This window comes from Oncorhynchus nerka, linkage group LG7, assembly GCF_034236695.1.
Source record: "Oncorhynchus nerka isolate Pitt River linkage group LG7, Oner_Uvic_2.0, whole genome shotgun sequence".
Classification (NCBI taxonomy): Eukaryota; Metazoa; Chordata; class Actinopteri; order Salmoniformes; family Salmonidae; genus Oncorhynchus; species Oncorhynchus nerka.
Window position 1 is genome coordinate 40,842,145 of NC_088402.1, and position 26,238 is coordinate 40,868,382.

Below are 26,238 nucleotides of genomic sequence, written 5' to 3' on the forward strand. Positions count from 1 at the left end.
AGTCCAGTCCTCGGTACGCGACCTCTTCTCCCGCCTGTCCGACCTGGACGACGAGCTGGACTCGCTGAGCCCCGTGGGGCGCGATGCCGACTCGCTCGCCTCGCAGGCGGATGCCGTCCGCACTTTCCTGGCTCGCCTGGCCACGTTGAGGTCGGAGCTTGAAGGTCACGGGGGCGACTGCACCGCCATGCTCCGCCGAGAGGGGTCGTCTCCCGATCTCCTCGCCCTGAGGAGAGAGACTGAGGCCCTGAGCCGCCAGGCTGGGAAGCTGGCCGAGAGGGGCCAGGCCAGACTGGAGCAGATCGAGGCAGCTGCCGAGAAGGTGGGAGAATTCTACGCCCAGGTGGCGGAGCTGCAAGGGCTCCTGGGACGGGCAGAGGAAGGGCTGAACTCGCAGGGCGTGGTGGGGACGGAGGTGGAGACCATCAAGCAGCAGCTGCACGAGTTCAAGGTAAGAACAAGTTTGATGTTTATGGTTGGGAATATGAATGTGCTACTACTGAAATGTATTGACTAGAATGGACAATCCCGTTCAGGTCAATGTTCTGTGATGGGTGGGCCGCCGGCCATATTGACTTCATCCAGGCCTGGAAATAATGATCTTTCTATGGCTACTCTATTGTAAAGTTTTTGTTCTGCTCTATTGTGTCATATCTTTTGGCATTATGTCTTCCGAGATTGGTAAAATGGGTAGAGCTAGCTATGGTTATACTGTAGTACAGCCTCCTAGAAGTGAGCTTGGCATGTTTTTCCCAAGTGTTTTTGGTGCCGGCATCAATGAACAGCCTTCTGAATTGTCTTGTGACTCCTCAGAGAATGGAAAAGTATGTTTCTGGCCACAGCTCCAGTATTACCAAGCCACAAGCCACCATTTGGGAAACATTGCATTACGGATTTATTAGAACCAGTTCAGCTAGGGTTGTTGTGAAGCTATATTTTTCTAGAATTGAGCTTGACGTACTTCGGTTTGAATTATATTCAACAAACGTGCATAGAAATATAGCAGACATTGTGTATATAGTATTGCACAGTTGTTGCTCTGGTGGCCATTTTGTTAGAACCTCTCAGCTGGCGCTCGACTCTGACCTGCAACAGTATTAGTGCGCCTTATTGAAATAAGCAATTGACTAACACAGAACCTTTTGAAAGACTTTAGTTTACATAAGAGCCATTTCTTGGGAGAGGTCTCAGAGGAAAGCACTTGACCCTTCTTGGTTGTTGAACTTTGTGGATTAAGCCTCTCCTAGCGCAGATGCTTGAGAGTACGTGTCTCTCTCGGTCTGTGGGACTCTGCCTACTGTATGAAGTGTACCGTGGCATCCTCTCTTCTATAAATCAATTCCAGCTTTGCTCTCTCGCTACTTCCCTTCCCCTTAATGCTGCTCTATTATCACTGGCGGAAACAGGATTTTGGACGGGTGACGTTTCTTCCCTGACTCCGCTCCTACAGTGGGCTGTGAGGGGGGTGTTGTGATGGAGTGTGACCCCTCTCCTAACTCAAGTCATTCCTCTGGCTCTCAGCTGTATTTATAGAGCAGTCTGGGGGGGGGGGGGGTCCAGTTTCCCTCCTTCGGCGCTTTATTCTTGTCACTTTAGAGCAGAAGAGCGGTATGGGGACTGAGGTATGTATGTGTTACCATAGGGGACTTGAGTGAGCTTATATGCAAGAGGGAGTGATCTATAATTCATAGGCGCATCGCAGGGGGTGTGACTGAGTTCTAGAGGCAGAGACGAGAGTTTAGTCACAGCAGCACTGCTCTACTTCAAGTGTCTGACGCACTACTTCGCCCATGCTGACTCGCTCGCGTCTAAACGTTCTTATAACATTCCCTCAACCCCCCTTTCTGACCCCCTACTGCTCCGGCGCCAGCCCTTGGAACTCGTTAGGGCCTGTCACCACGGTGATGGACACCAGGCTAAGTTTGATACCAGAGCGATTCGCACACCATACGTTTTTTCTTTTTTTTCTTCAAGCGATGCTCCCCCAGCCGTCTAGGAGAAATCCCAGGTTAGCTAACCCAGCCCACAATAATTAGCCTACTCCTTCCCTCTCAATAGGAATCTGCTGTAGAACGTTCCGTAGGAATCTGCTGTGTCCTGCGAAATGGCAATACACAAACGGGGCCACTCCATTGTACTGCTACTTTCCTTTGGTTTCCATTCATTGTGAAATGGTAAATGATATTTCATGAGTACTATACAACACAGACAGTTCTTTCTGGCTGAGTCCATTGATATGAAACATCTTTTTTTCCTGTGCTTTTTGTCACGTCCTCTGCACTAGAAGTACCGGGCTGTCGGTACGTTTTCAACACCCCCCCCCTTCCTATTTGTTTATTCACTAGATACAGTAGCTCCCTAAGATGGTGGAATTTTTAAGTAGATGGTGTTAATGATTGGTTATGTTGTCATTGTATCAAATATAAAGGGATAATTATAAACCTGTTTAAAATATAGGACGAGCCTTATCTGACTGGAGGGTGTGTTGCTAGACTTACTGGACACTGGTTTCTGATTGGTTCAGCTGGTGTCTTGGTGAGCTTTCTTCTTCCTCCCTGTGCTGTCTCTTATTCTGTACTCCCTTGATTTATCGACACTATTAATATTGTGGTTGCCCCCCCCCCCCCACTACTTTCTCTCTCCTTTCTCCCCATCCCTTTCTTTCCCCTTCTTAATGAGAGCAAGCAGGATGGATGTTTGGCAGAAGACGAGCAGGGAGAGGAGCGAAAGGGGGGAGAGAAAGAGAATAGCTGAATAGCAGTTAGCGAGCGAGAGGAAAAGAGAAGGGCGACAGCTTAATGGAATGTTCCAGTGTAAATGTAGACACAAGCTGGGCATTGCTGGCATTGACTCCGGCCAGTAGTAAGAGCAGTAATAATGGCACATTGTAAAAGTACAGCCGGCGCTGTATCTAGAGCATGAAGAGTTAGTCTGGGTGCATAGGAAGGGGTCTACAGGGAGAGAGAGGGTGGTGAGGAGTGAGAGGTAGAGAGGGGGTGGTGAGGAGTGAGAGGTAGAGAGGGGGAGGTGGTGAGGAGTGAGAGGTAGAGAGGGGGAGGTGGTGAGGAGTGAGAGGTAGAGAGGGGAGGTGGTGAGGAGTGAGAGGTAGAGAGGGGAGGTGGTGAGGAGTGAGAGGTAGAGAGGGGGAGGTGGTGAGGGAGTGAGAGGTAGAGAGGGGAGGTGGTGAGGAGTGAGAGGTAGAGAGGGGGAGGTGGTGAGGTGAGAGGTAGAAAGAGGGAGGTGATGAGGAGTGAGGTAGAAAGAGGGAGAGAGGTGGTGAGGAGTGAGAGGTAGAAAGAGGGAGGTGGTGAGGAGTGAGAGGTAGAAAGAGGGAGGTGATGAGGAGTGAGGTAGAAAGAGGGAGAGAGGTGGTGAGGAGTGAGAGGTAGAAAGAGGGAGGTCATGAGGAGTGAGAGGTAGAAAGAGGGAGAGAGGGAGGTGGTGAGGAGTGAGAGGTAGAAAGAGGGAGAGAGGGAGGTGGTGAGGAGTGAGAGGTAGAAAGAGAGAGAGAGAGGGAGGGAGGTGGTGAGGAGTGAGAGGTAGAAAGAGGGAGAGAGGGAGGTGGTGAGGAGTGAGAGGTAGAAAGAGGGGGAGGTGGTGAGGAGTGAGAGGTAGAAAGAGAGGGGGGGAGGTGGTGAGGAGTGAGAGGTAGAAAGAGAGGGAGGGAGGTGGTGAGGAGTGAGAGGTAGAAAGAGAGAGAGAGGGAGGGAGGTGGTGAGGAGTGGGAGGTAGAGAGGGGAGGTGGTGAGGAGTGGGAGGTAGAGAGGGGGAGGTGGTGAGGAGTGGGAGGTAGAGAGGGGGAGGTGGTGAGGAGTGAGAGGTAGAGAGGGGAGGTGGTGAGGAGTGAGAGGTAGAGAGGGGAGGTGGTGAGGAGTGAGAGGTAGAGAGGGGGAGGTGGTGAGGAGTGAGAGGTAGAGAGGGGGAGGTGGTGAGGAGTGAGAGGTAGAGAGGGGGAGGTGGTGAGGAGTGAGAGGTAGAGAGGGGGAGGTGGTGAGGAGTGAGAGGTAGAGAGGGGAGGTGGTGAGGAGTGAGAGGTAGAGAGGGGAGGTGGTGAGGAGTGAGAGGTAGAGAGGGGAGGTGGTGAGAGGTAGAGAGGGGAGGTGGTGAGAGGTAGAGAGGGGGAGGTGGTGAGAGGTAGAGAGGGGAGGTGGTGAGGAGTGAGAGGTAGAGAGGGGAGGTGGTGAGGAGTGAGAGGTAGAGAGGGGGAGGTGGTGAGGAGTGAGAGGTAGAGAGGGGGAGGTGGTGAGGAGTGAGAGGTAGAGGGGGAGGTGGTGAGGAGTGAGAGGTAGGGAGGGGAGGTGGTGAGGAGTGAGAGGTAGAAAGAGGGAGGTGATGAGGGAGTGAGAGGTAGAAAGAGGGAGGTGATGAGGAGTGAGAGGTAGAAAGAGGGAGGAGGGAGGTGGTGAGGGAGTGAGAGGTAGAAAGAGGGAGAGGGAGGTGGTGAGGGAGTGAGAGGTAGAGAGAGGGGAGGTAGAGGGAGGTGATGAGGAGTGAGAGGTAGAAAGAGGGAGGGAGGGAGGTGGTGGGAGTGAGAGGTAGAAAGAGAGAGGGAGGTGGTGAGGAGTGAGAGGTAGAAAGGGAGAGAGGGAGGTGGTGAGGAGTGAGAGGTAGAAAGAGAGGGGGAGGGAGGTGGTGAGGAGTGAGAGGTAGAAAGAGAGAGGGGAGGTGGTGAGGAGTGAGAGGTAGAAAGAGAGGAGAGGTGGTGAGGAGTGAGAGGTAGAAAGAGAGAGAGAGAGGGAGGGAGGTGGTGAGGAGTGAGAGGTAGAAAGAGAGAGGGGAGGTGGTGAGGAGTGAGAGGTAGAAAGAGAGGGAGAGAGGTGGTGAGGAGTGAGAGGTAGAAAGAGGGAGGTGATGAGGAGTGAGGTAGAAAGAGGAGAGAAAGGAGGTGGTGAGGAGTGAGATAGAGATGGGGAGGGTGGTGGGAGGAGTGAGGTAGAAAGAGGGAGGTGATGAGGAGTGAGAGGTAGAAAGAGGGAGAGATGGAGGTGGTGAGGAGTGAGAGGTAGAAAGAGGGGAGGGAGGTGGTGAGGAGTGAGAGGTAGAAAGAGAGGGAGGTGATGAGGAGTGAGAGGTAGAAAGAGAGGGGGAGGGAGGTGGTGAGGAGTGAGAGGTAGAAAGAGAGGAGAGGTGGTGAGGGAGTGAGAGGTAGAAAGAGGGGGAGGGAGGTGGTGAGGAGTGAGAGGTAGAAAGAGAGAGTGAGAGGTGGTGAGGAGCGAGAGGTAGAAAGAGAGGGAGAGGTGAGGAGTGAGAGGTGGTGAGGAGCGAGGTAGAAAGAGAGGTGGTGAGGAGCGAGAGGTAGAAAGAGAGAGTGAGAGGTGGTGAGGAGCGAGAGGTAGAAAGAGAGGGAGAGGTGAGGAGTGAGAGGTGGTGAGGAGCGAGAGGTAGAAAGAGAGGGAGAGGTGAGGAGTGAGAGGTGGTGAGGAGCGAGCGGTAGAAAGAGAGGTGGTGAGGAGCGAGAGGTAGAAAGAGAGGTGGTGAGGAGCGAGAGGTAGAAAGAGAGAGTGAGAGGTGGTGAGGAGCGAGAGGTAGAAAGAGAGGGAGAGGTGAGGAGTGAGAGGTGGTGAGGAGCGAGCGGTAGAAAGAGAGGTGGTGAGGAGAGAAAGAGCGGTGGGGAGCGAGCGGTAGAAAGAGCGGTGGTGAGGAGCGAGCGGTAGAAAGAGAGGTGGTGAGGAGCGAGCGGTAGAAAGAGAGGTGGTGAGGAGCGAGCGGTAGAAAGAGAGGTGGTGAGGAGCGAGCGGTAGAAAGAGAGGTGGTGAGGAGCGAGAGGTGGTGAGGAGCGAGCGGTAGAAAGAGAGAGAGAGTCAGATGAGGATAAGCAAGACTTCCCTTTCCCTAAGATCCTCTTTCATTCACTCAGGGAGCCCACTTTTCACACATTTCACCCCTCCCTCTTCTCCTTTCCTCTCTCTCTCTCTCTCTCATTCTATCTCTCTCTCAAGCCCCCTCTCCCTCTTCTCCTTTCTCTCTCTCTCTCTCTCTCTCTCTCTCTCTCTCTCTCTATCCCTCTCTATCCCTCTCTCTCCGTCCCACTCTCCTCTCTGGGCTGTAATGGATCTCGCCAGGTCATTTCAAACCTAAACATGTCTGTCTGCCCTGAAAGCAGCCTGTCTGCCCTGAAAGCAGCCTGTCTGCTCCACCATCCCATCCCCCCACCAAACCCCAGTTTAGACCGAAGGGAAAAAGACCACCAATCCACAGAGATGATGTCATCATGCCTGAGATTAGGGGGGGGGGTGGTAACGATTAGGGGGTAAGGTGCAAGAGGATCTTGTCAGATTAGTGAAGTCGTATTGAGTCACAAAGAGATGGAGGGGTGGATGAGAGAAAGAGGGAGGGGAAGGGTAGGGTGGTGTTGTTTTTAAGTGGCCTCGCTCTCCGTACATGTGGCGTGTTGGCCCGTGTTCGGACAAGTCTGACTGTTTATCAAGTATGTTTTTATAGCTGGCCATACTGTCTGCGTACATGTGCTCTTATGTGCTCAGCAGAGTTCACTTGTGTGTTTAGGGGTGCTTTGTGTGCCCACTAGGTGTGTGTGTGTCTCTCTCGGGAGGATGTGTGTGGAGGGTGGGGAGACAGCTGAGATTCCGGACACGCCCCCTGAAAAAGGCTGGAATTAGAAACATCCTCTGACACACACACACACACACAGACTCCAGGGTGTGGCTCTACTGCATGTCCCTTTGCCCCAGAGCAGCTGACATAGTCTACGGAGCGGGATAGGGATGAGTTGAGGTGTTGTGAAGCTTTAAGTCCCCCCACTACAAATGGGAATTCCTGTGTAGGGCTGGTAATGGGGACAGAGGTGACAGATGAGGAATCCTTCCTTAAATCATGCCCTCGCGTCTCTGCTGTCCTCACCCCCCCCCCTCCTCTCTCTCTCTCCACCCTCCCTGCTGCATTGGCCCCCATCCTGGTTTCAAATACTATTTAAAATCGTTCAAATTCTTTAGAGCGTCTGCTTTAGCCTGCCTGGAGTGCTAAGTGAGCATGGTTTGGGACTTTGGACGTTCTTATTGGTTCAGTGCGACAGGCAAGCTCAATGGAGGCCAGCCAAAGTATTTGAAATGATTTTGAATAGTATATAAACCTAGGTGAGATAGACCCGTCCCTGCGTGTGGTGTGTGTCAGATCTCTCATCTCTCCCTCCACCCTCCAACCAAATCCTCAGAGACGTGCTGTAAAGGATTCTGGGGGGAGAGATGAGAGATCTGACACAGCCACAGCTCTTGGACAGTCTATCTCACCTAGGTTTATATACTATTCAAAATCATTTCAAATACTTTGGCTGGCCTCCATTGAGCTTGCCTGTCGCACTGAACCAATAAGAACGTCCAAAGGGACGTGACTTAATGGTAATGTCATGTCGATGAGGTGTTCCAGTAGATCTTCCCCGGGACTTGCATGGTCGTTGATGAGGTGTTCCAGTAGATCGGAACTTGCATGGTCGATGATGAGGTGTTCCAGTAGATCGCGACTTGCATGGTCGTTGATGAGGTGTTCCAGTAGATCTTCCCGGGACTTGCATGGTGTTCCAGATCGATCTTCCCGGGACTTGCATGGTCGTTGATGAGGTGTTCCAGTAGATTGCGGGTTGACAGTTGGGACTTGCATGGTCGTTGATGAGGTGTTCCAGTAGATCTTCCCGGGACTTGCATGGTCGTTGATGAGGTGTTCCAGTAGATCGGAACTTGCATGGTCGTTGATGAGGTGTTCCAGTAGATCGGGACTTGCATGGTCGTTGATGAGGTGTTCCAGTAGATCTTCCCCGGGACTTGCATGGTCGTTGATGAGGTGTTCCAGTAGATCGGGACTTGCATGGTCGTTGATGAGGTGTTCCAGTAGATCGGGACTTGCATGGTCGTTGATGAGGTGTTCCAGTAGATCGGGACTTGCATGGTCGTTGATGAGGTGTTCCAGTAGATCGGGACTTGCATGGTCGTTGATGAGGTGTTCCAGTAGATTGGGACTTGCATGGTCGTTGATGAGGTGTTCCAGTAGATCTTCCCCGGGACTTGCATGGTCGTTGATGAGGTGTTCCAGTAGATCTTCCCCGGGACTTGCATGGTCGTTGATGAGGTGTTCCAGTAGATCGGGACTTGCATGGTCGTTGATGAGGTGTTCCAGTAGATCGGGACTTGCATGGTCGTTGATGAGGTGTTCCAGTAGATTGGGACTTGCATGGTCGTTGATGAGGTGTTCCAGTAGATCTTCCCCGGGACTTGCATGGTCGTTGATGAGGTGTTCCAGTAGATCTTCCCCGGGACTTGCATGGTCGTTGATGAGGTGTTCCAGTAGATCTTCCCCGGGACTTGCATGGTCGTTGATGAGGTGTTCCAGTAGATCGGGACTTGCATGGTCGTTGATGAGGTGTTCCAGTAGATCGGGACTTGCATGGTCGTGTTCCTCATTTATCATCTTCAGAGACCTGGCCTGATTTTGTGGGGCTCCACTTTCTGTTTATTCATTTAACTCCTTTTGTTCATCAACTCTTTTGGTTCATTTTTGTCTTTGTTTATTTTCCATCCTAAAGGGTCGATTGGATCAGGTTAACAAAATGTTCACTAATCACACCAGATTCACACACTAATCACACACTGTGTGTGTGTGTTACATCTTTCTCCCTCTCCCTGCTATCGAGGTCCTGTATTGTCTCAGCTGTTGTGAATTAGACGGGCATGCCACAGCACATCTCTCCTCATCCCTGATCGCCACTGTCCTCACTTACCAGCCCAAACATAACAAATACACTGCTTCTTTACATAAACTACATTAAGAAGCGTTGGGAATGTGGGATACCATGGATGAGAGAGAGAGAGAAGAGAGAGAGAGAGGAGAGAGAGAGAGAGAGAGAGAGAGAGAGAGAGAGAGAGAGAGAGAGAGAGAGAGAGAGAGAGAGAGAGAGAGAGAGAGAGAGAGAGAGAGAGAGAGAGAGAGAGAGAGAGAGAGAGAGAGAGAGCCCACTCACTCTTCGCAGGGCCCAGCACAGGTGTTGTTTGGAAAGAGGAAGAAAGCGTGTGTGTCTATTTTTAATTAGCAAAACACAGAAACGGGGAACAAAGCAGGAATTTGACCATGATTAGGATGTGGGGAAAACTTTAACGTTCACATACGGGCCCCATATTCAGACCCTAATGATGCGTAACACCGTAGTTTGGCAACGTCTTTCAGGTATGAAGGTGTGAGTTCTTCATTTCAGAAACCATATTTGGCCACATGACTTTAGTTAAACAATCTGTAACACTTAAAAGTATTGTACCCCCAGTATTCATTTGATTGACAAGCCTGTTATTCACTATATGTACTGTGGCAGCCTGGTTAAAGTTGCTGGGTGTTTTGTCATGCTTGTCTTTGTGTCTGTAGGGGGGGGGGGCAGACAATGGCCACATTGAGCCGCTCAGGTACAACGCTGCTAGTTAATAATTAAACTGCTGCTGAGGGGGAGAGCGAGGGGGAGAGCACTTCCCTGCTGCCTGGATACGAGTGTGAGAAAAGGGCAGAGGCAATGGAGGCAAGAGAGAGGAGGCAAAGGGAAGGGGGGATGGAAAGAGGGGAGGGAGAAAGGGGAAAATGGAGAGAATTGCCTTAAATGACAACAGTGCTTTAAAAAGATGCGATATGGATAGATGGTGAGATATGATTGTTCTGTTGAAAGGGAAAGGAGAGGGAGAGAAATACAGGGAAAGGAGCGAGAGAGGGGACACACTTTCATTTCTACAGGAGTTCTCTTGTGGGTAAACCAGCCACAGCAAAGTCAATACTGTCAGTATCCTGTAGACACCTGCATGTATCGCCAAACGGCTCTACTGACGTTGCGGACACGGTCGTCGGTCTACATTATGGTATGAAGTCTAGAGACCTACAGCATGGCCTTTTTGGCTGACGGCTAAACGTTAATGGATTCCATTGCTTTGAGTCCCCACTGTGTGTAGCTCACCAGGGGATTTTGGGGCCTGCTCGCCCCTCCCTCTTCCTGTCTGAGGTAGAACTGTGACTCATTTAAGCAGCCGTGACAGACCAAATGAACGGGGGATGAATGACAATTTAGAGGAGAGGAGTGGGTGGGCTGGTCACAAACTGCAAGAAAGGGGTCGAGGGTGGAATGATCCAAATGGAGACGGCAGAGAGGGCGTAAAAAATAAATAATAGTATTGATGTATTATGTTTCCTGTGTCCCCCTTGTGTTCTTCCCTCTTTCTTTCTATCCCTCGCTCATTTCCCCTCACTGGCGTTCCAGCTCTCCTGGTAGCTGGCCTACATGTGCGCGCGGTTCAATTTGGAGCGGCTTGTGCTGCGGGGGCATTGTAGGAGGTCGCGCGAGACTGAGGAAGCTTTTGGGGGGAGGCTGAGCAGAGGAGGGACAAACCCCTTTTGTTTCTATGAAGACGTTTTCCTTGGACGCAGCCATGACAGCTGCACCACAACTGACAGTGGGTGTGAGAGAGGGGAGAAGGGGGAGAGGGAGTTAAAAAGGAAGAGTTTAGCGTGTTTGACATGCAGGCCACGGGCGGCTCGCAGCAACAGTTAGACCACAGAGAGAGGGGGGGGGGAGGAAAGAGAGAGAGAGAACTCCCTCCCCCTATCAAGTGAAGAATGTGTGTGGACTAAAGAGCGACAGAGCGAGCGAGAGGGAGAAGGCAGGCATGCGTTAGTTGAGTTCACATCGGCTGCTGTCTCTGCCAGAGGTCTTTAAACGAACAGTCATAGCAACTGTAAAAGGGAAGGGAGGATAAGAGAGAAGAACGAGTGGAGGAGGAGGACCTGAACCACAACAGGCACTGTATCAGGGATACAGGGAGAAAAACAAACTTGGTTAAAATCAATGATTTATATATACACTAGATGACTGATAGGGGGTGCTGGGTTGAAGCCACTGTGCCTCCATCTTGGCACTTCCCCACCGTTCAAAAAAAAAAAAAATGTTGTAAGTATACAGTAAATTTGAGATTACGAATGTTACTGTCCCCACTACAGCAACAAAAAATATTTACATTTAATTGAGACACTGAAGAATTACATTCATGGAATGGAGAACTGCTCTTACTGGGGAGAGCCAATATGGCCGCCCGGTGGCTTCAAAGACTCAATGGCCAATACATAGCATCAGCAATCCAGGGTTTATATACATCATTGGTTAAAATAATCCACTTTTGTCTGGTACCAGGGGTTGCTGTCATGCTTGCTGGATTCCCCCGACTGTGTGTGTAGATTTTTGGTGTGGCATCCTGAGGCCCTCTTTTCTGTAACCCCTAGCCTCCTTTGCTCCTGAGCCCCACCACACACACACACACACACACTCCTCTCCTTGCTGGATTGGGTTACACTAGAGCGGCAGACGGGAATGCAGAAGTGGAGACTGTGATTGTGAATATTGACGAATTTTGGGTCTCTTCTCCATGTTGTTTTACACTGTCACGCTGGAGAATAGCAACCGGCTGCTTGGAAACCTGGAAAAAAAGAGGAACGAGAGGGGGAACAGGATAGATAAGAGGCTCCACTTCCTTGTGTGCATATAGACTGGTTATTTTGGAAAATACAAAAGCCGTTATTGATAAGCCTCTTCCTTTTTTTCCCCCTGGCTTGCTAGCAGCTCCCCTCCCTCAATCGCTCTCCCCTCTCCTTCTTCCCTCCATCCATCGCTCTCCCCTCTCCTTCTTCCCTCCATCCCTCCCGCTTTCTTTCCTTCTCTCTTTCTCTCGCTCTTTCTCTCGCTCACTGTTTCTCTGTATCATTTGCCTCTCTGCGGACAGCCGTTTTTGTGCTCTGAGGGGGAGGTGATTTGCCCAGGAGATTCAGTTCTGGATTACAAAGCAGTGATGAATGTAGCAGTCTCACAATACTAGCGTCTCTCTTTCACTCCTCCTGAGCTTGTGAACACTGAGAAATAGTACCATCCTGCCTAGCAACAAACCCCCCTCACCTGTGTTAGTCTTCATTTTATCCTCAGTCTATTTAGCCGTTCATTTTGAAAGATGATTTGCCGGGTGCTTAGCGTGGGATAATCTTCTCTCGTTATCCCGTGATTTATTTTTAAAAAGCAACCTCCCCCCCCCTCTCTCGCTCTCTCTTTGGCTCCACACACACCCCTCCTTCCTCTCCCTATCTGTAGCTCACTCCCCACCCCTCTCACATGTTTTTTTCGGGAGAGGAAACCAGCATGATTGGAGCACTTCCTGTGTTTTAATACCAGAGCAGGAAACCGAATGGATTTGAACAAAAACAGTTTGAAAGAGAGAGCGAGACAGAAGAAACGAGTGAGTGAGCGAGCGAGAGAGACAGAGAAGGGGGAGTGACTGGGTGAGCGAGCGAGAGAGACAGAGAAGGGGGAGTGACTGGGTGAGCGAGCGAGAGAGACAGAGAAGGGGGAGTGACTGAGTGAGAAGAGAGACAGAGAAGGGGGAGTGACTGAGGAGCGAGAGAGAGAGAGAAGGGGGAGTGAGTGAGCGAGCGAGAGAGACAGAGAAGGGGGAGTGACTGAGTGAGCGAGCGAGAGAGACAGAGAAGGGGGAGTGACTGAGTGAGCGAGCGAGAGAGACAGAGAAGGGGGAGTGACTGAGTGAGCGAGCGAGAGAGAGACAGAGAAGGGGGAGTGACTGAGTGAGCGAGCGAGAGAGACAGAGAAGGGGGAGTGACTGAGTGAGAGAGGAAAAATTGTGAGTTTTTTTTTATTTTTAGCAGCTGCAAACCATTTCAGTCTGTGTAGTGGCCTGAGAACAGAGAGACTGAGCGACAGAAAGAAAGCAAGGAAGCCTGCCTGCCTGCAACACACAAAAACAGAGGAAGAAGAATTGGGATTGCGTGGCGCTTTGTTGTTTCTCTCATCAACAGAGCTCTCTAAAAAAAATAGAGAAGTGGAGAGAGAAAGAAGGAGAGTGTCCAGGGATTGTCTGGGAGAGAGAACGCCTGCAAGGCAGAGTCGGAGGCAGCGCTCAGACTGGGTCTCGGACTGTCTGGGTCTCTGCCCTCTGGATACAGTCCCACGACTCACAGCAGCCCTGCCTGGCTGGACTGGGCTCACCCCCCCTAACCCACCTACCATCTCTCCCTAACGAACCCTCTCACCCCCTTCCGGATTCAGCCTCCGCTCTGAATTGACTGTCTCTTCTTGACTGGAGCTGTGGATGAGCAGCGTGATGGAAGGTGAGAGATGATAGACAGGCGTCTCGTCTATGACAGGAAAAAGGTCTGGATCTCTTTGTTCCAGTTTTTGAATTGCAAGACTGACTTGTGCGGAGTGGCAGATGATGGGATTTACTTTTTTTTATCGCTGATGATGAGGATAATGATGATGTCAGCAAGGGGGATGAAGGAGCATTCCAGGCACAGAGCGGGCCGCTGCCTTCAGACACACATCACTCATGCTTTGTGATGAGATTGGAAGAGAGAAAAAGGAGAGAGAAAATATAGTCTGTCTGCAAGGACTCACAGGACCAAAACAGGCTATGATTGACTGCTCGGTTACTTTGGATGAGATTTTTTGCTTCCGTTTTGATTCCCTCAAAAGGATCAACTCTTTTATTAAGTCATTCCCATGGTTTTGGGTTGACAACAAACTTGAACCAAGACAGAAAAACATCAACAAAGCCATTGGATCTGCACTTTTTTCCTTTCTCACCCCCTGCACAACCTCTTTTTATATCAGGGAGTAGTGGATTTCCCACCCCCTGCACAACCTCTTTTTATATCAGGGAGTAGTGGATTTCCCACCCCCTGCACAACCTCTTTTTATATCAGGGAGTAGTGGATTTCTCACCTTAAAAGGAGACTTTACACACTTCTTTGGCTGCTTCTCACTGAGACCGTTGCTCAACCCTTCTCTGCTGCTTATCCTGTTGTGGCAGAGCGAGGAGAGCAGGAAGGGAAGGACGGAGTTGAAGAGTGGGAAAGGAGTAGGGAGTTGAACGACTGTGTGTGTGTGAGGGGGGGAGTTAAAGTCAAACGGAACAAAGGGTTGTTATCTCCACGGCACTCACCTCCTTCTGGACTTTGGACGTCTACGAGACCCGCCCCTGCCTCCTTCCTGATAACCTTCCAAACGAGCAGTGCTCCTTAATATGCTGCTGGAGGAGAGGAGCATCTGCATGCAGGACACTCACTCACTGATGCTCCCCTGCATTTCAGATAGTTCCGGAATAGCCTGCTGCACTGCTATTGAGGTGACATAGTAACATGTGGACCTATGGACTTGTAATGTAGATTGCAAACCTTTTGACATTTTGGTCATTGAAGCGGATTCATGTTTGGGATTGTGGATTGGACCGGGAACGGTTGAGCGACTGAACTATTTTCAACCCACCCATTAAGGTATTTTCCCCATTGTTTTCTGTGGAATACTTATTGGCCCCGTCCCCGAGGGGGGCCACCCTGCCCCTATAAAGGACCACTGCAGGCCGTCAGGGTATCTCCCCCAAGGGCAGCTGAGGAATGGGAAAGCCCCTGAGCCGGCCGGACTGCCTGAGGCAAAACCCCCGATGCCTGGGGAAGGGGGATGAGGATGAGGCCTACATCGAGGACTGCTATGTCCCCCAGCGTTCCATCTACGACACCATGCGCATCAACGAGCAGATCGACCAGGGCTCCTCCAAGCTCAGCCAGCCCTCGCGCAGCACCCTGGGCTCCAACGGCGGCGGAGAGGCCAGCACCCTCTCCAGCAACGGCACCATCGGGGCTGACTTAGGGAGCGTCTTTGTGTCAAGGGCGCACGCTGATGCCGGAGTTAAAAGACTGGACGAAAGGGTGATCTTTGATGCCCTCAAGCTAACCGGCGATCCCCAGAGCATGTCACCACCTGGAAGTTGCGGTGGTTCTGGTTTACCCATCACACCCTTGTCCTCTGCCTCCTGTGGGGCAGCCGCAGTAAAAAGGCGCCACCAGGGCGGCGATAAGAAAGACAACCCCAATCGTCGCTCCTGGAAGGCGTTTATGCCCCCCAGTTACCCAGAGTTTGCAGAGAGGCTTGAGTTTTCTCCTGGGGAGAGTGCTGAGAAGCGTCTGTCCGGTCCTGCGATTCCACTTTCTCTACTTCCGCCACCAACCCTCACCTCCACACCCCCCTTACCTCCTTACTCACCTTCCTTTGTGTCGTCCGGGGGTCCTCACACTCCTCCTGTCTCATCCTCCCCTTCGTTGACGCTGAGTCCCATTCCCCCCCTCCAACAGCACCCTGTCAGCAGGCAAAAACAACTTCACCCCCTCCTCCAAAAACAACACAAGCAAACACATGCACTACCCTCCCCCTCAAAAGAACAACCATCGGTGCAGTTACCTACCCATCCCCACCAGGGCTCTGGGGTCACCCCACAGCAGAGTCCCAATGCTACCGCCCAGCTGGACAAAAAAAAGGACAAGCATCATAGGCGCCCAGCTGTATCTCCCAAAGCTGGTATCAAGATAATTACTGAGGAGAGCCCTGAAGCGGCCAAGGCTTCTGACTCTGAAAGAGAGACCGACTCTCCTCTCCTAGAACAAGACCTGGACAAAGCCCCTCTCCTACCCCAGTTGGCTCCACCGAAACCTGTGTTCTGCCCCCCGACCAAAGCACGCACCTGGCCCCGAAGTATGAGAGGGGGAAAGCGGTCCCACGGGGGCATGCGCCACCTCTTCCCCGTCCTGCCCCCCCTGCCACCCTTATTGGGAGAGGACAGTGACCTGGACGAGGAGTCATTCTACCTACTGGACCCCCCCTCACCTTTCCTCCAGGAAGAGGGGCTGGTCCATGGAGGGCTGCCGCTCACCCCCTGCCTCAGCCAGGAGGAGGGTGAAGTGGGACTCTTGGGCTGGGCTCCCCCTAATGGTGAGCTCCGGCAACGAACCGCCTCTGAGCTCAAATTCGAGGAGGATGAACGCAGGATCTTACAGGAGCTAGAGGAGGAAGAAGTGGACATGGAGGAAGAAGGAAAAGGGGAGGAAGAAGGGACAAGAGAGGGGGGAGAAGTGGCGGATAAGAAAGGAGAAATTGAAGAAGAGGAGGAGAGGGAGTGGGAGGCAATGCTGAAGCTGGAGAATAGGGAGATAATGGACCGATGTTGGGAGGGGGACTCTGGAGAGGGCTGGGAACCTCAGCAATCAGAGTCTTCTGGACATTGGCCCCTTCTGACCCCTCCAACAGGTTTTGGTGGGCCTAGGGCCCCAAGTGCCTCCCCCTGCCCCAGCTCAGGGGCCGGCTCAGATGACCTTTTCCTAGAGCTGGAGAGACAATGTTTAGATGAGGAGGGAGGGGAGAGCTCTGTGGACCCTGAATCTAGTGAGGCAACAGAGCCCAACACCCTAGCCAGTGTAGAGGAGGAGGAGGAGGAGGAGCAGGAGGAAGCCACTGATGCCTGTGTATGTCTTGTGGAAACTGCCCCTATGTATATCGATCAAAGGACAGAGACTGATTGCGCTGAGCCCCGGTTGGAAAACCCCTTCTCAGTTTCACCACCACCTAGTCCTGAACACATGGACCAGGTCCAACTACAGACATCTGAACACACCGACCTGGAGGAAGCACAACTCTGTTTTGACCTCCACCAGGTTCTCGTTGAAGGTGAACAATATCATATTGATGAAGAAGAGCAATGTGTAATTGATTATGAAGGCGAAGAAGAGCAGAGTTTTCCCGAGACGACCGAGATGGACTCGGTCTGCGGACCTCTCCCTGACTCCGACTCAAGCGGGGTCCACATGTCCCAGCCGGACAGAACTGCTTGGTCCGACACCACCCAGAACGACTGTGAACACGAGCCGCCCCCTGAGAGCGAGTGGGAACTGGACAGCGGTTCGTCATCGGTTCAAGAGGTCGAGGAGGTGCGCGAGGAAACAGTGTTGTGCCTCCACACGGCCTTCCCACCTCCTCCATCCCCCAGCCCACAGAACCCTTATGCCAAAGGGGAAGAGCAGGAGGTGGAGGAGGCGAAGGAGAGGGCGCCAGACTGGAGTGCATGTGAGCAACCTGAGCCTAGTTGGGACAGTGGGTCCCCTGGGTCGACCCACTCAGATGGAGAAATGAGGGTTAGTGCTGCAGAGGATGTTGATGTACTAACTTCCTGTCAAGCGGAGCTGTTCTCTTCAGAGATTGGTGACATTGCTAAGGAGACAACCTCTGTCACTGAGGGGATGACACGTGCGTCATCAGACACTTGGAACTGCTCTGTCCCCGCAGATAAGGTTTCTTCTCTGAACATGTCTGGGCAAGACATGGACCAGAGGTCCACAAGCACCCCCAAAGCTCTTGACACTCTCCCTCGTTCACACTACCCTGCCCAACAAAGAGACTCTGCCCCCCCTTCACCCTTACCACTGTCCCCCGTCAAGCACGAGCCAAGAGGGCCAGGCCTGGACAGCAAAAACTCTGACGCTTTTGTGGCCACTGACAGTTTTGTTTACCTGGCGGTCTCCGTGCCACCCCCGTTCCCTCAGGACTGCCCCCCCTCCCCGCTGGAATCCTCAACACCCCCCAGCCCCAGCCCTGTCCCCAAACCCTGCCCTGAGCCAGACGATGGGGCCTTCCTTTGCTCCGACAGCTTTGTTTACTTGGCCGCCCCGGAACGGCTCCCCCAGGTGTCCGACGGAGGTTCCGCATGCGAGGACGCCCAGGAAATGGACTATGGAGACTCATACTCTGAGAGTACCCAGTCGGGAGTGGACTTTGTCCTTGGGTCCATGACCGGGGACAGTGACTGGGAGTCTGACGGCTCGGCCTTGGACCCCCCTTGTACCAACAGGGAGTGGGAAGAGCTGGAATCTGGGTTACTCCAGGGACTTTTCAGGGAGGGCCAGTTGGAGGATCAGAGGGCCCCAGTTGCCACAACAGAGACTGAAGGGTCGGACTGTGAGACCCCCTCGGGGCCAGTGACCACAGGGCAGGGAGGAGCTCCTTCACCCTGCCCCGACATAGAGACCCAGGTGGAGGTATAACCGTTTTCCATCCGTCTTTATTTGAGGTTAATAATCAATGGTCAAGATCCAGTCAGACAGAAACTGGCTTGGTAGGCTACGTTTCAGGGTAAAGTGGTGTTTATGTACTTGGCACACTGTCTCAAGTTCTCAGTCTAAACCCCTCTTCTCAGCACCGTCCTCGTCTTCATTCTGATTGGTCTTAGCATGTTCTTAATATTAATATCTTATAGGGCTATAGGAGGCAATGTGATCACAGTGGCTCTCAATTCATTTCAGTATTGCAAAGGCATTCGGGTTGATATAGGCACTGCTTGGAAAATGCAGTGGAAAAGGGGGCTGGGGCCACATAGCTTGTTGTACTGCTGTAGTTAGACTGTGAATGATTGCAATACGATGCACAAGGAGGGGTCTGTCCATTTAATGGAAAGTACCCTCAGGCTGTCTGTGTGTATACGATTGTGTACGAGGGAGCATGTTTGAGAAATGTACTTGAAACAGAACATTGCGTTTAGAGAATATCATGTGCTTCTACTTTGATGTAAAGTGCGGTGTTGGCACTATTTAAGCGTTTGGCTTATAAACCGCTATGTGTTGTTTGCATTGACTCTAAATAGCAGCTAGACTCATCTGTTTCAAATGGCCCAACGGTAGGGGTGTTTACGCACCTCACGTGCTTGTGTACGTTCACCTTGATCACGGGCTTTGACGTAAGCACTTCCATCTGTTTCGATAGAACTTGTGTATGAAGTCAGTGTTTTGAAGGACCGGTATTCGTGTATGCAGTGAGACTTGTGACTTCTTTTGACATTTTCAGACATTGATTGTGATTACTTTATTCGATATCATTCTAAACTGTTTATAAGAGAGTGGGGATTTATATTTCAACACCATGTGTGGTTCCATTGAGCAGTTCAAGTCTGAATTTGCTGTTAAAGCACACAGTCGGCACCCTTTCACGGACTTCTCATTGGGCTAGTCGTTGTTTGCCTGGATCAAAGCCTCTGTGTGACTTCCGTTCCTCCTGATCTACATATCCTCACTACTTTTCCATTCTCTTCCGACTCCCCCGGTCTTTGTTTGTGTGTGTGGTTCTGTACGTGGGAGTAAATGACTATAGTATTTGTTTGAGCCTTTACCGTCTCTTACCTCTTTGCTTTCGTGTTTGCAAGTCCTCACCACCACATAGTGTGCTTCAATTCAGTTCTCTCCCTGTGCTGTTTGTCTGTGTGTATTTATGTGGGTATGTATTTCTGGGCCAGTGTGTTTGACTGGTTGTCATGCCTAAACTAGGACCTTCTCTGCTTCACACTGTCTGTCTGTCTGACTGGGGCGTCCTTGCCCCTGCCTGCCTGATGGCCTCCTGATTAACTTCCGATGGACTGGGTTTTTTATTATTAAATGATTGACTCCATCAGCTACACACAGCTGGGGTGTGTGCCTGTGGGCTTCATCTCATTTTATTATGTCTGGTTTATGCGTAGTCACGTAGTCACGGTCTCTCTGGCCCTCCTAAATGCAATCAGATGCCCTGTCCTGTCAGCCTGGATTTGACTGGAGAGGATTAGAGTTACCGTCTACTGTAGTACAAGGAGGTTTCTGAGGGGAAAAGAAAATCACTGTCCGTTGGCAGGGTGGCAATCTCCCAACCATAAAATTCCCCCCCATGCCTCCCCCTCTCTCTACTCTTTCACCCCCTCTCTTCTCTCTCTCTTCTCCCTCGTCCTCCCCTCACCCTTATCCTCTTTTTCTCTCTCTACACATTTTCCTCTTTCTCTCTCTACACTTCTCTCCTCTCTCTCCCCCCACAGTCCGATGGCAGTGTTCCAGAGATAAGGAAGTGAGAAGTAAACACTAGGGATCTATGGAGGGAGAGTTGCTGTTGCCAGTAACACACAAACACTGTACGAAGTTGTCGGGGGGGAATATAAATAGAAGATAAGGGAGTGCCAGGGTCTATCTGAGCCGCTGACCTCTCAGCTATGGCCAGTCACGCCCTCTTCAATGCCAAAGGCCACTTTGGACAGGAAACCAAATATACAAGCGACCGTAGATTGTAATTCATGTTTTTTTTCTATGGAAATGGCAGCCATTTTGGTGGAAGAGAGAGCACTCTGTGAGGGAAGAACTAGCTGTATGGCTCAATACCTGGTAGTACTCAAAGAAAAGGCCCTGGTCAAATGATTAGGAGGGCTAACCTGGTAGGGTCAATCAGAAGAGTGTGCAAAGCTGTCATCAAGGCACAGGGTGGCTATTTGAAGAACCTGAAATATAAAATATATACGCTTTTTTTTGGTTACTACATATGTGTTATTTCATAGTTTTGATGTCTCCACTATTATTCTACAATGTAGAAAATAGTAAAAATAAAGAAAAACCCTTGATTGAATAGTTGTTCTAAAACCTTTGACCGGTAGTGTACACAACACTAGAGCTGACCCCTTTTAGTCGACCGGTCAATATTTTGGTCGCTTTAGTTGAGCAGTAGCAAAAAATATATATCTATTTCATGGTGTACAAGACACCTGTCTGATTTGTGCCTGTCTGAGAGGACTAACTGTTAAACTGTTCTAACTGTTAAATGTGCCTGGCTTTTAATACCTCATCCATATACAGTGCATTCAGACAGTGTCAGATCTCTTCCCTTTTTCCACATTTTGTTACATTACAGCCTTACTCTAAAATCAATCTACACACAATACCCCATAATGGCAAAGTGACAACAGGTTTTTTAGAAACTGAAATACCTTATTTACGTAAGTATTTGGAACCTGTGCTATGAGACAGGAAATTGAACTCGGGATGCATCCTGTTTCCATTTATCATCCTTGATGTTTCTACAACTTGACTGGAGTCCACCTGTGGTAAATTCAATTGATTGGACATGATTTGGAAAGGCACACACCTGTCTATATAAGGTCCCACAGTTGTCAGAGCAAAAACCAAGCCAAGAGGTCGAAGGAATTGTCCGTCGAGCGCCGAGACAAAACATTTCTGCAGCATTGAAGGTTCCCAAGCACACAGTGGCCTCCATCATTCTTAAATGGAAGAAGTTTGGAACTACCACGACACTTCCTAGAGCTGGTCGCCCTGGCCAAACTGAGCAATTGGGGAGAAGGGCCTTGGTCAGGGAGGTGACCAAGAACCTGATGGGAGCACCTTTTATAAGGACAACCATCTCTGCAGCACTTCACCAATCAGGCCTTTATGATCGTGACCAGACGGAAGCTACATCCCAGTAAAAGGCACATGACAGCCCGCTTGGAGTTTGCCAAAAGGCACCTAAAGGACTCTCAGACCATGAGAAACAAGATTCTCTGGTCTGATGAAACCAAGATTAAACTCTTTGGCCTGAGTACCAAGCGTCACATCTGAAGGAAACCTGGCACAATCCCTAAGGTGAAGCATGGTGTTGGCAGCATCATGTTGTGAGGATGTTTTTCAGCGGCAGGGACTGGGAGACTAGTCAGGATCGAGGAAAAGATGGACGGAGCAAAGTACTGAGAGATCCTTGATGAAAACCTGCTCCACATCACTCAAGACCTCAGACTGGGTTGACGGTTCACCTTCCAACACGACAACGACTCTAAGTACACAGCCAATACAACGCATGAGTGGCTTCGGGACAAGTCTTTGAATGTCCTTGAGTGACCCAGCCAGAGCCCAGACTTGAACACGATCGAACATCTCTGGAGAGACCTGAAAATAGCTGTGCAGCAAGGCTTCCCATCAAACCTAACAGGGCTTGAGAGGATCTGCAGAGAAGAATGGGAGGAACTCCCCAAATACAGGTGTGCCAAGCTTGTAGCGTCATACCCAAGACTCGAGGCTGTTATTACTGCCAAAGTACTGAGTAAAGGGTCTGAATACATTTTTTAATACATTTGCAAAAATGTCTGAATATGTTGCTTTGTTATTATGGGATGTGTTGTGTGTAGATTGATGGGGGGGGGGCAATTGAATCAATTTTAGAATAAGGCTTTAATGTAACAAAATGTGGAAAAAGTTAACGGGTTCTGAATACTTTCATAATGCAGATCCTGCTTCTGTTAACTGCTTGAGTTTTTGTTTAATATCCTGCCGATTCCATGAGCACCAATTCACGAATGAATGTGACTGTTTTTAGTCTTCGCTGTAATGAAGGCTTAACAAACAAAAAACGTTATAACTGACAGTCTGATTCGCTTATGTATTTAGTGTTTACATTGTTCCAAAAGGTCAGAAAATAATATTGTAATCTATACAGCACCTGTTTGGTACACTTAATATCCACGCAACGCTGGCTCCTTACCTTGTTTTTATTGTTCTCTAGTCAAATATATTCCTCACCCCTTTACCTCAAAAGCGACCAGTAAATATTACCCCATTTCGAGTTTATTTGTCAGGTCCTCTGCATCCATTTTGCTGTTATGGTGTTCTGCGTTTGTCATAACCAATTTATTGATGTGATCATGATATGCTATAGGTCACTTCCTATTGGTTACGTGCAAGAGAGGAGGGGTTGAGAGTTTGGGGAATGTTTTTCAGATTTCGGTGACAGAACTTTTCAGTCAGAAAGGTCTGTAATTATGTTCCAGCTTCAGCAACATGGACAGAGGGATAAACACTTGATGTTCTGTGGTGGTCTATGCAATTAGGGAGGAGAGAGAAACAACGGGCGCTCGTCACACAGTCACTCACTGTCGTGTTTTTTTAAACACCAGCCTAGCATGTCTGAGCCAGGCCCGGCACAATCAAATCATTTGCTGGTCGGACGACCTCTAGTCATTTGTGTGTCTTAATTATTTAATCAAACGGTATGCTTAAAGCATCAGACAAACTCAGTGAATATAGTTGAATTGATTAAAAACACAAAGGATTTGTCTATATGGAAAAATACACGTTTAAATATATCTACCAATCGATTGGTCGGAGGAACAGACGACTCTTGGCCGACCAAGATTTTTAGCCGGGGACAACTATACATAACACGTAGAGAGTCCGGTGTTCAATTTCACGTGATTCCGTTTTGGTAAACGTATTTGATATTTTCTGAATGCAACATGAGCACGCCGACACACATTCGTGTGTAGAAGAAAGAGGAGAGTAACATGTGTTTACATTGGAAGATGGAACAGAAAGGCAGGAGAGACTGACAGACAGGAGAGATGCTTAAACACAGAGTGCACTGTAGGTGAGCTCAGATCCGGTAACACGGGCATATTTAATATGATAATGATGGCACTGAAAGACAAGCAGACATCCAGGAAGCACCTGCAAAAGAGGAAAAACCGAAAGGGGGGGGAGCGAGAGAGGGGGAGAATGAGGGGAAAGGGAAGAGAGATGGAAAGGGGTGAAGGAGAGAGCGAAAGCGCGGCGAGGTTAAGGCCACAATGGCCCGAGTGCAGAAATGAGCTTGTGCTTGGGTTCCTTTTCAAGTGCAATCTATCATGAAAAAGGATGTTTCTCTACCACTTTGATGATTGATTGATTCAGCACTGCCTAGTCTGACCATCGAGAACTACTGCAATATTCTAACATGGTGGTCAGGGCAAAAAAATAGATCCTTCTACTGAGAGGGAAACTGCGGGGGGTTAAGGATGGAGAGAGACGGGAAGAGAGTGAGAGGGCAGCGCAAAGGCAGGAAGAGCGGGAACGAGGGAGGATAGGGAAGTCGGTGACAGAGTAAAGTGCTGTTATCCCTGTCCTTGATTTGGATGGGGGAATGATATTGTATCACTGTAGTTCTCTCAGAAGAGTCATCAGATTAGTCCCACTCTATTTATGTAAGTCAATATGCCCACTCCGGCTTTCTCAGTAGCATGTGGACAAGCTGTCTATACACAGTAAGGGAATGTATACACGTGTTGGACTTTAACACTAGTGTGTTACACTGTCCCTATTTGGTGTTTTATTAGGATCCCCATTGGCTACTGCAAAAGCATCAGCGACTCTTCCTGGGGTCCACATGAAACATGACACAATACATGGTACAGAACAAGGACTGAACTACACACATTTAAAACCTCACACACAGCCTGCATGTCAGTCCATACACATAATATCTAGATCTAAAACATAATATAGTGCAAATTGCAATACAAGATGTGTAAAATGGCTGTGTCTCTTCAGTCCCTGTACTGTCCATTTGTGGATAAAGTTTTTGAATGAAGTATGTGGCTTGGTCTGCAGTGTCGGTGGGAAACCAACTCGTGTCGTTAATCTAGTTGGCACTGCGGTTCATACTGGTCTGCAGTGTCGGTGGGAAACCAACTCGTGTCATTAATCTAGTTGGCACTGCGGTTCATACTGGTCTGCAGTGTCGGTGGGAAACCAACTCGTGTCGTTAATCTAGTTGGCACTCGTGTTCATACTGGTCTGTCTGTGTGGGTGGGAAACCAACTCGTGTCGTTAATCTAGTTGGCACTGCGGTTCATACTGGTCTGTAGTGTCGGTGGGAAACCAACTCGTGTCGTTAATCTAGTTGGCACTGCGGTTCATACTGGTCTGCAGTGTCGGTGGGAAACCAACTCGTGTCGTTAATCTAGTTGGCACTGCGGTTCATACTGGTCTGCAGTGTCGGTGGGAAACCAACTCGTGTCGTTAATCTAGTTGGCACTGCGGTTCATACTGGTCTGCAGTGTGGGTGGGAAACCAACTCGTGTCGTTAATCTAGTTGGCACTGCGGTTCATACTGGTCTGCAGTGTGGGTGGGAAACCAACTCGTGTCGTTAATCTAGTTGGCACTGCGGTTCATACTGCTCTGTAGTGTGGGTGGGAAACCAACTCGTGTCGTTAATCTAGTTGGCACTGCGGTTCATACTGGTCTGTAGTGTGGGTGGGAAACCAACTCGTGTCGTTAATCTAGTTGGCACTGCGGTTCATACTGGTCTGCAGTGTGGGTGGGAAACCAACTCGTGTCGTTAATCTAGTTGGCACTGCGGTTCATACTGGTCTGTAGTGTGGGTGGAAACCAACTCGTGTCGTTAATCTAGTTGGCACTGCGTTCATACTGGTCTGTAGTGTGGGTGGGAAACCAACTCGTGTCGTTAATCTAGTTGGCACTGCGGTTCATACTGGTCTGTAGTGTGGGTGGGAAACCAACTCGTGTCATTAATCTAGTTGGCACTGCGGTTCATACTGGTCTGTAGTGTGGGTGTGAAACCAACTCGTGTCGTTAATCTAGTTGGCACTGCGGTTCATACTGGTCTGTAGTGTGGGTGTGAAACCAACTCGTGTCGTTAATCTAGTTGGCACTGCGGTTCATACTGGTCTGTAGTGTCGGTGGGAAACCAACTCGTGTCATTAATCTAGTTGGCACTGCGGTTCATACTGGTCTGTAGTGTGGGTGGGAAACCAACTCGTGTCATTAATCTAGTTGGCACTGCGGTTCATACTGGTCTGTAGTGTGGGTGGGAAACCAACTTGTGTCGTTAATCTAGTTGGCACTGCGGTTCATACTGGTCTGTAGTGTCGGTGGGAAACCAACTCGTGTCGTTAATCTAGTTGGCACTGCGGTTCATACTGGTCTGCAGTGTCGGTGGGAAACCAACTCGTGTCGTTAATCTAGTTGGCACTGCGGTTCATACTGGTCTGTAGTGTCGGTGGGAAACCAACTCGTGTCGTTAATCTAGTTGGCACTGCGGTTCATACTGGTCTGTAGTGTGGGTGTGTCTGCATGCAATATTGGCCGTGACGTTAGTTCCAGTCTGGAGGTGAATGGAGATGAATCAGACGCTGGTTGTTTATGTTAGCTGGCGCTTGTCCGTTTGTCATGATTTAAGGTGGTGATTGGTCCGGAGTCAGGCGCTGGACACCAGCCATGAAGACTGCTGCCTCTCTGCTGTACTGCGTTAGCTGGTCAGCTCCATGTATACTCGCATGAGAACACACGCATGGACTTGACACACACAGACTTCGAGCGCGCCCACGGATGCATGCGACGCACACACAAACACGTGTACACACACGCACGCACGCTGGCACACACTGTTTTAACACTTCAGTGTTTAGTGAGTTCTTGTGGTTTTTGGTGTTTGGAGAGCGAGATGATTAAGTGATCATGCCAGAGAAGCCAGTGTTTAGTGAGTTCTTGTGGTTTTTGGTGTTTGGAGAGCGAGATGATTAAGTGATCATGCCAGAGAAGCCCGTGTTTAGTGAGTTCTTGTGGTTTTTGGTGTTTGGAGAGCGAGATGATTAAGTGATCATGCCAGAGAAGCCAGTGTTTTGGAGGACATATTGGCGCGGGTGTTGTTAGGCCAGAGGCGAAGTCGAACGGCCGGCTAACCGTGCCAATATATCATCCAAACCCTGGCTTCTCGGGCATTATCACAATTATACAACGGGCTACCAACATATTCAAATAATGATTGACATATTTTCATTAAA

The 26,238-nt window shown here is 50.0% G+C and overlaps 1 protein-coding gene across 1 annotated transcript in view; it reads left to right on the plus strand.

Annotated features, from left to right (window-relative positions):
* The window catches only part of macf1a (microtubule actin crosslinking factor 1a), a 246,088-nt gene that overhangs the window by 171,748 nt on the left and 48,102 nt on the right, over window positions 1-26,238 (plus strand). Inside the window, 1 exon segment of the mRNA XM_065020508.1 lies at window positions 3-451. Within this exon segment, the coding sequence (XP_064876580.1) occupies window positions 3-451 (449 nt within the window).